At 28.3% G+C, this 10087-nt stretch overlaps 1 protein-coding gene across 1 annotated transcript; it reads left to right on the top strand.

Annotated features, from left to right (window-relative positions):
• Positions 1-348: 348 nt before the first annotated feature.
• Positions 349-10058, top strand: Mctp (multiple C2 domain and transmembrane region protein). The gene is made up of 11 exons (XM_075823697.1): positions 349-686; positions 2261-2805; positions 5143-6647; positions 6724-7058; positions 7131-8034; positions 8097-8151; positions 8223-8364; positions 8438-8639; positions 8711-9240; positions 9296-9503; positions 9570-10058. Exons 2-11 carry the CDS (start codon positions 2439-2441, stop codon positions 9810-9812), a joined length of 4491 nt encoding a protein of 1496 aa, XP_075679812.1. The 5' UTR covers positions 349-686; positions 2261-2438; the 3' UTR covers positions 9813-10058.
• Positions 10059-10087: the final 29 nt, after the last annotated feature.

The following is a 10087-nucleotide window of genomic DNA, read 5'->3' as shown; positions in this document are numbered from 1 at the left end:
TGGAAGAAAATTTTCTGAGTTGCCAAAATCATTTTCAAAAGAAAAAAATTCCTATGAAAAATTCAAAGATGACGTTCAAAAAGAAAATGAAAATGAAAAGTAAATCCATTGAATGAGCGCAAAAAAATGACATCTTTAAAACGAAAAGAAATTGAAAAGAAATCGGGATTTTTCATTGAAAGAAATCAAACAGAAATAGAGATAAATCTTCCCAAAAGTCATTTTCAAAGGATAAGATTTTTGTTTGATTCGAATTTGTTATTGCCAGCTGGCGTGAATTCGATTTGCATCTGCGCATTTGCTGCTAACTCTTTTCTTTTTTGTTGGTTCAAATCAGAGTCGGCGTCATTCGAATTTCAGAAAGAACCAAAATGATCAAAAAATAAAAAATTCCAAAAATGGTACACAATCAAACGTCAAACTGGTTCATTTGGATTCCGCATTCGACGGATCCAAATATAAACTAACCAAAAAAAATCGTTCCTATTTTTATGTGCGAAACTTTTTTGAGTGGAAAAAAAGTTTTCTTTTTCCACTTTTTTCAACTTTGTGATTTTCTCGGTGTTTTCGATCATCATCATCTCCACCAACAAAAACTTTAAAACTTTTTTCCTAAGAAACCAATCAACCGATATCGGCAATTTACATCATTTATTTTGCATCATCAGCATCGTTGTTTTTTTCTGGTACGTCATTTCGGTGTAATTAATTGTTTTTGTAATACTTTTTGTTTGTTTGTTTGATGCGGTTACTACATTTCTTTTCTTTTTTTAAATCAATGATTATTTACCTTTTGTAATTTCAAATGAGTAAGACGTCAATTATCAGCAACAACAACAACGGATGCGACATAAGATTAATAATAAATCTTTGTTTCTTGACAAAAGTAGCATACGTCTTTTGTTTTGTTGACAATAAACGTAAGAAATACGCAAATTTTGAGATAATTTATCAATCAAAACATTTTTCAATGTCAATGTCATTTGAGAGTGATTGATTAAAGTGAAAAGAATTCCGATTCTCTTCATTGATTTGATTTGATTATAAAATTTGTAATTTTTTGTTGTTGTTTGGATTACAATGTTTGCAATTAAACGGATATCATAAAGAATCCCGTTTTTTATAATCACATAATTTCCCTAAATTATAAGTTATAAAATCATGATCATGACTCATGATCCTAACCAAATAAAAGTTTGTTTTTTTTGACGGGGCCTTTGAAATAAAAAAATGATCCGGTTATTTCTTTATATGGTGTTTTCAAATTTGAAAAAAACGATTAGAGAAATTTCATTACATAATTGCGATTAGAAAGAAAGAAAAAAGTGGTGTGTTTTTCAGTTCCAAATTTTGAAATGGGAAAATTCTTCCCGTAAAACAGTAACATAACAGACAAAACAAATCTAAACACCCACAAAAAACTAAATATAGAATCACCACCACTGACAAACCGAGAACAACAACATTATTGTCCAAGTTTTCCAAAAATGCGTTTCCAAAAATTTGTTTTCCGGGTTTCTGGGTCACTTTCCATCAAAATCCTTGAATATTTTTTCTCTGGTTAAGTTTGTCCAGTCAGTCAGTCAGTCAGTCAGTCACTCAGTCAGTCTCTCTGATCATTTGGATAATTTTGGTTGTTTACATCATTAAATTCTGGGATCAAAACATATAAAAAAAATACAAGAGAACCAAGCGAAAACAACAAAATCGAGTTAAACAAAATTATCCATTATGATAATGATTATGGTGGTAGTAAAAATTGTTTTGTTGTTGTTGCATTTTTCTTGGTTTTGGTTGTTGGATTCTCGAAACATTGTCACAATTTCTATTGTGAACCAGTGTATTTTTCATTGACCATAATAAAAAAAAAGAAAAAACATTAATTTTTGGCTTAGAATAGTAAACAGCCAGCCAAACAGCCAGCCGATAGTGAAATAACCCGAAATAATGATAAAAAACATTGAATAAAAAACATTTTCGGTCGTTCGGTTGTCTGTGTCTGTTTGAAACATTCATTGCTGACATTGAAATGAATTTATTTTGTGAGACAAATTGATTGATTGATTGATCAATAGATGTTTCTTTTTCGGTTTGGCTAACCAAAATTCTGGTAATAGGCTTCTGGTTTTTGACAAACACAAACAACAAACATTTGTCATTTGAGTGAAACGCACACAAATGGAAAATTCCGAAATGAATCCATCATTTATTTTCAATTTTCATTCAGCATTTCTTCTTTTGAAAATTTTATTTTTTACAGAGAAAAAAAACCATTTGCGAGCTGTGATTGACACATTTTGATGGAAGAATATATATCGATGACGTCAAAAAATCAATCAAATTGATCGAAGAAAAAAAAACAGATTGTTTATCAATGTGATTCAATGTGAAACAAGCCAACAAAATCTTCTCATCATTATCACCAAAACACACGAAAAATGTTTTCTTCAAAATTAATCAGATCAAAAAATAAAGCAAAAAAGCAACCATCATCAACGCCATCACCACAATCAATATCATCAAAACGTTCTTCATTATCATCATTATCATCATCATCATCATCGAAGAAAGCGACATTTGGTCGCATTTCAATTGTTGGTGATATTATTGGTGGCGGTGGTCGAACGAATATTATCAAATTAAATAGACAACAGCAACGGCGAATAGATAATCAAAATGACGTAAGCAATGTTGATAATCGATCAATCGATTATAATAACGATGATGATAATAATGATGCGGATAATCAATCAAATATTACAATTAGAAATATGGATAATAACCATCATCATCGTTCAAGTTCCGGTAAGTTTTTTTTAAAAAAACAAATTGGTTGCACTTGAAAAAAACTTGACAATTTTAGTTTGTTTTTAGAGGGGAAAAAGTGTTTCCTTTTTTCCACCAAATATCTCTTTTCCTCAATTTCGTTTGTTTGTTTTTTAGTAACCAAAAACAAACATTTTTTTGTTTTGTTTTGTAATTAATTTATGATGTTCTCATGCATTCACTTAAAAAAAACCTGATGATTTCTAACGTGACATTTTTCTCGAATTGCCATCATCAAATTATAAATGAATTTTTTACCTAAAATTTGACGATTATGCAAATTTTTTTTTACTTTTTTTTGACGTTTTCGAAATCATTTTTCTTCCATTCATTTTAAAGAATGAACACAGTGGTACCCATTTGATTCATCAATGCGAAATATTGATTGATTGATTGATTGATGTTCGAACTTGTTCTACAAAGAAGCAAAAACAAACTAAGCAAATTTTGTTTTTTGTCACTCAACAAAAAACAAACAAAAAATTTTCATTGTCAAGGATAATTCATCATCAGTTGATTTTTTCCTCGATACATACACAAACACACACACACTGGTCATATAACGTCTATATATTTTTCCTCCAAAAAAAAATTCAATCGCAAAAAAATACCGTTTTTTTCCTCGTGGTTCTTGTTGGTTGGTGATCATTATCAGGATTGTTGTTGTTGTTTTTGATTGATTGATTGATTGATTGATTTTTATCGAAACAAATCAGATGATTTTGCCATTATTCACAAAAATTCCAATCAAACAATGAATTGGATTGGATTGGTAAAAAAAATTGGATTATTTTGTTTTCTGCTTGTTTTCAATAGTTTCATTGTTTAACAAAAAACAGAAACAAAAAAACTTTGCACCTAATGATTCCAATCATATTCATATCTGTCATTCATTCAATTATTATCGATCATATATTTAACACGATTTTAAATGATGTTCGTTTAAAATCATGTGATATAATCGCAATGTGATTTTACATTGGTGATTAGGTACAAATTTTCTGTCTCTGTCTCTCTCTCTCTCCCTATCTCTTTATCGATAATTAGTCAATACGATTAATCACCCAAAGAAAATCAATGAAAGAAAGAAAAATTGATGTTTAAGGAAATACCATCATCATCACTATCGTCATCGTCGACTATTTTGACAAAATCTGATATAAGATTTTCTCTCTCTCTCTCTCTCTCATCCTTGACAATGAATAAATTCATCCAAAAAAAATTTTTTTTTTCGATAACTAAATCAATCGAATGATATGATTCGATCATAAAGAAACTACATTGTCTAAACAATGAAAAAACTAAAGATATAAAGATGGTTCAAATGAAAAAGTTTCAACGAAAAAAAAAAATGAATTTTCGCATCCATTGATTGATTTTTCCTCTTATTTCATCGTCACTAATAATAGTTATACAACAACAACAGCAGAAAATTTACATAAATTTTAAAAGTTTTTCTTTTTTTTGACTAATGTGAATATGCAATAACGAACAACAAGTAAAAAAAAGGATGTAATATTTGTCATCAATCTTTTTTTGTTGTTGTTGTTGGTAAAAGGAAGAATATCCTATGCTAGTCGTCATCATCATCATAATATCATTACTTTTCCTTTCATATCACCAGATAAATTATCATATTTGAAAAAAGTGTTTGTTTTCGTTAGTTCGTTTTGTTTTGGCTAAATTCTTTCAACAATAATTTCAATCAATCAAATTCGTTTAGATTTTGTCCAAAAAAATCGTTGTTTTTTTTTGGGTAATCGTCGTCATTATCATCATAATACACCCAAACACACTAAAAAACAAACAGTAATTATCATCATTTACAAATGACAAAAAAACAAAACAAAAGGATATTTTTCTCTGGATTTGTTTTGTTTGTTTTTTGCCATAAAAACAGCAGCAATTGGTTTTTTTCGATTGAATAATTAGAAAGTGAAAGAATTCGACTGAAATTTTTGTCTGCACTTCAATAAAAATGACATTCGCATTATTTCAATCAGTTTTTTGTTTGATTATTTTCGAAATTCTGTGTTAAAAATATTTCAAGTGACATTTTGAAAAGGGGAAAAAAATTTTTTTTCCGAACGAGAAACAATATGGCCCGAATACGACATGATTATTATGAAATGAATCCATTTTATCGTGTAATATTACCACGTTGGAAACAATATCGTTTTCGTTTTCTATCACCAAGATTATTTTGCATGTTTGCTATTGTTTATATACCATTGTTTCCATTTTCAACATTTTTTTGGATATGCATTTCCATTCCGATTCTGTATTTTATTTATCAGAATAATTCTTTTTTTATAGATCGTTGTGATCAATTATTGTTTGGTGTTGAATCGACAACCAATATTGCCGATTCCAATACCAATCCTAATGATAATGAATTGTTCAATATGACGACGATAACAGCAAACCAACAACAACCTGCATCAACAATGGTAAAGCGAAGAAAATCAACAAAAAAATCCAGGAAAATGATCATGTTAAAAAAATCAAAAGAATTATCCAATTTGGATATGAAAACAAGCGATGATGATGATGATGGAGTTTCGAAGCAGCAAAAAATTCGCCAAAATAAACCAACAGCGAAATATTCTTTGAAAACCAATGATAATGATGGTGAAGATGAAGAGCTAAATAGATCTGGTGGTGGCTGTTCATCTGGCGGTACATCATCATCAGCAAGTCCATTTCATCGCCATTCATCAAAAACATCATCCTTTTCAAAATCAAGTTTAAAACAATTTTTATTTCCATTTAAACGTCGTCAACCTATAATGACAAGTGATTGTGATACACAACAAAGTGATTATGATTTAATGGATGATAATTCTAATCAACCAAAACGATTAAAATCCGAAAAGAAAATCAAAAATAATAAACAGCAAAGAAATTTACGTAGTACAGCAAGTATGAAATTATCACCATTTTGGCGGCCAAAAAAATTACAATCATCATTATTGATTGATTCGGAAATTGGCCAAACAGCGAATTCACGTCGTGCAATATCAATACCAAATCTTTGTGCAATAAATTCATTGGCAAAAGAAGAAGAAGATGAACAAATGATGAGTGAACCAATCAATCAAACAAACAAAATAATGTCCACGAATCAGGAACCGTATACACAAACCGAAGATGATGATGATAATGATATTGGTGGTGGTGGTGGTAGTAGTGATGGTGGTAATCATTTTAAATATCGATCAAAAATGGCTTCTTCATCCGCTCCATCATTACCTAAAATGGAAACAAAAAAAATGTCACGTCTTAAACGGATAAAACGTGATATGCATCGTATGTGTTTACAACGAAATCAACAACAAAAATTTCATAATGAAATGATTCAAAGTGACGATTCTTGTATTGATTCAGAAAAATCATTACTATTAAGTAAACAGCCAAATAATAAACTAATGTTTGATTCGATAAACAATGATAATTCTATTGAATCAAACAATAATAAAAACGATCAACCAATGGCACCAATAGCCATTATGAATGAACAAAATGATGAACCAATTATGATGTCAATTGACGATAATCAGGATAATAATCAACAACAACAACAACAACAAATTGCTTTAGCTAAACCAAAAATTCGTATACTTAAAACAAAAAAATCAAATCAAACATCAATGAATAATAATATTGAACAATCAAGTGATAATGGTGTTGGTGGTAATGATAGTGGTAATAATAGTGATGAAATGTCATCAACAACAATAACGGAAATGAATGTTAAAAATTGTTTATCAGAAACGGATGATACAACAACAACAACATTGCTGACGAAAGCACAAAATTGTGTAAGTTTTACAAGTGGAAATTCTTTAAAATTTTTTTAAAAAAATTTCTTTAAAATCTTTAAAAAAAATTTTCTAGAATAATGATACAATGCGTCTGCAACGAATACATCGTTTATTACAATATCCATTCTTTCAGATTGATATACATTTAAAATATGGTGATAGTTTATTAGCAAAAGATTCATGCGGTACAAGTGATCCATATGTAAAATTTATGTTGGCAAATAAAATTGTTTATAAAAGTCAGATAAAATATAAAACATTAAATCCAAATTGGGATGAATATTTTGTACTGCCAGTGGATAATATTTGTGAACCATTAATATTGAAAGTATTTGATTATGATTTATTTTTTATGGATGATTATCTTGGTACAGCATCCATTGATCTAACTAAATTGGAACCTGGAATGTAAGTATAGTGTGTTTTTCTTTTTCTAATTTTTTTTCCAAAACAAAAAAACTTTATCATTTTTCAATACAGAACAACAGATCTTGAACTATGTCTTCATGATAGTAATTCAAATGGAAAAGATCAAAAATTATCCAATCAATCACCTTGGGGTAAAATATTATTATCGATACGTTTGAATCCAAAAACTCGTGAAGAACGTGATTATTATTATAATGGACGTGGAAAATGGACAACAATATCATCGGCTGATGGACAAACAAATAAACGTATAAAATCACAGCTATATGATTCAATTGTATCGATTGTATTGATAAAAGGTGATGAAATTGATTTGGATCGTGATTATTGTATTCGGATGAAATTAGGTGCTGAAAAATATAAAAGTAAATCCGTATCAAAATCTGTTCATTCACCATATTGGGCTGAACAATTTGATTTACATTTATTTGCTGATCAATCAAAAGTATTGGAAATTATACTTGGTTATTCGGGACAACATTCACATCAAAATTCACATTCAAATCATCATCATCATCATCGTAATCATCAATATAATCAAAATAATGATTTTATTGATAAAGTTTGTACGGATTTAAGTGAATTAGAACCCGAACATACACATCGTTTTGTTTATGAATTTAATTGTTCAACAACAAACGCAACAACAACATCTGATCGTAATTCATTAACATCATTATCATCATCAAATATAACATCATCATCTATATCTGGTGGTAATGGTATGGTTAAATCAATGATAACAACAACAACAACAACAAAAAAATTAGCAAAAATTGAAATGCTCATCACGATTACTGGTTTACAATCAACAGCAACATCGATAAAACAACAACAAAATACATATGATTTGATTGAAATGCAACAAAAATATCATCAACAACAACAACAACCGCAACAACAGCAACAGCAGGATAATTCATTACAAAAATTATTTCCATTGCCAAATATGAAGGTATATTATTCAAGATTCAAAAAAACCGAAATATCATTTCCATTTCTCTATCATCATTATAGGATTTGAATAATTTTTATGAAAATTTTTTCGATATTGGTACATTGATAGTGAAAGGTAATGTTTGAAAAAAATTGGTTTTTTTCTTTTGAATCTTTGTCATTTTTTTTGTATTTATACACACACAGTACATAGAGCAGAAAATTTAGCATCAGCCGATATAAATGGAAAATCTGATCCATTCTGTGTATTAGAATTGGTTAATGAACGTTTACGTACAAGTACTGATTATAAAACATTATCACCAGTTTGGAATAAATTATTTAAATTGTAAGTTTTGTTTGTTTTTTATCAAGAATTTGCTTTTCAAATTTATTTCATTTTTCAACTATTTTCCCAAAAGTAAAATTCAAGATATACATGATGTACTTGAAGTAACTGTTTATGATGAAGATAAAGATCGTGTAGAATTTCTTGGTAAAATTGCTATACCATTATTAAAAGTGAAAAATGGTGAAAAACATTGGTATGCATTAAAAGATAAAAAATTACGTCATCGTGTTAAAGGCCATATATTTCTTGAATGTTGGATTACATATAACCCGGTAAATACATGGAACGTTTTTTGACTTTTCATTCTTATCTTATCTTTATTTATTTATTTTTGCTTTTCAAGATTAAAGCAAGTATCCTAACATTTACACCAAGGCCAACAAAATATGTACAAAATGAAATCAAATTTAAACGTACATTATTCATACGTAATGCTATGCGATTGAAAAATATTTGTTTAGAATTTGTTGAAATTGGACAATTTCTACATTCATGTATACAATGGGAATCACCTACACGATCGATAATTGCATTCATAACATTTTTAGCATCTGTTTATTATTTTGAATTCTATATGATACCATTGGTTATTGTATTATATACATTAATGAATTATATTGGTATTCGATTTCGAAGTATTTATTCAACTAAAAATGATAAAAGTTATCATCAAGATGATAATAATAATTATGTTGATAATGGTAGTGATAGTGATGAATATATTAATGAATCAAGAATGATTGATGAAGATTATGATGAAAAAGCTGAAGAGAAAAAATCATTTAAAGAAAAATTACAAACAGTACAGGATTTATCAACATTAATTATGTTGATTATTGGACAGGTTGCATCATATATTGAACGTTGTAAAAAGTAAGTTGTTTATAAACTATAAACCAAAAGTGTTAATTCAATTTGATTCAATTAGTGCAACAAATTTTACTGTGCCTTATCTAACATGGCTAGCCGTTATTTGTATGTCATTCGGAACAATAATATTATATTTTATACCAATACGTTATCTAATATTATTATGGGGTATAAATAAATTTACAAAAAAATTTCGTGCCCCTGATTCAATTAATAATAATGAAATTATTGATTTTCTATCACGTGTTCCAGATATGGAAGAAAAGGTTTGTGTTTTTGTAATTTTTTTGTAATGAATTTCTAATTTTAAAAAATTTCCTCCTCTCATACAGTTAATGTATAAACAATTTAAACCGACTATCAATCTGGATGATTTAAATGATAATGAAACAATCATACAACCAATACAACAACAACGACAAGAATCGAATCCAATCAATCAAAATCCAGATGGATTAAAACAGCAACAATGTATCGATAGTTCAATGACGTTGGATACTAATAATAATAATGTCAATGGCGCCAATACTACGACGACAATAATAATGGATCGGAAAATGAAAAAAAGAAAATAATTTTCCTGAAAAGCAAACATTACATTCTTTGATTTGATTTATTTATTTTTTATACATTCCATTTTGATGTTTGCGTTTTAAGTGGTGTGTTTTTTTTAATTTATTTATTTCCTATGTGTGTGTGTGTGTAATATATCTTTCAAAGTAAGTGTTTATTTGTGTGCAATCATCAAATCGCAGATGAAATGTTTGTGTTTGTTCTGTTTGTTTGAAAATAAAATAAAATAAAATTTTGTTATATTTTTATTTCTAGTTTGAAAATTGAAGAAAAAAAT

The sequence above is a fragment of the Dermatophagoides pteronyssinus genome, unplaced genomic scaffold (assembly GCF_027571235.1).
Source record: "Dermatophagoides pteronyssinus isolate colony J.1.1.1.1 unplaced genomic scaffold, Derpt_VIB-CSIC_2022.12 sq0034, whole genome shotgun sequence".
NCBI lineage: Eukaryota > Metazoa > Arthropoda > Arachnida > Sarcoptiformes > Pyroglyphidae > Dermatophagoides > Dermatophagoides pteronyssinus.
Note: the sequence above shows the minus strand (reverse complement) of the source record. Positions and strands in the feature narration are given on the sequence as shown.

What these genes read in the sequence shown, in the direction of transcription:
- Mctp (XM_075823697.1), top strand. Translation starts at nt 2,439, where the DNA reads ATGTTTTCTTCAAAATTAATCAGATCAAAAAATAAAGCAAAAAAGCAA. An exon ending in TCATCATCGTTCAAGTTCCG is followed by an intron (nt 2,806 to 5,142) that starts GTAAGTTTTTTT and finishes CTTTTTTTATAG; the next exon opens with ATCGTTGTGATCAATTATTG. An exon ending in TATATTGAACGTTGTAAAAA is followed by an intron (nt 9,241 to 9,295) that starts GTAAGTTGTTTA and finishes TGATTCAATTAG; the next exon opens with TGCAACAAATTTTACTGTGC.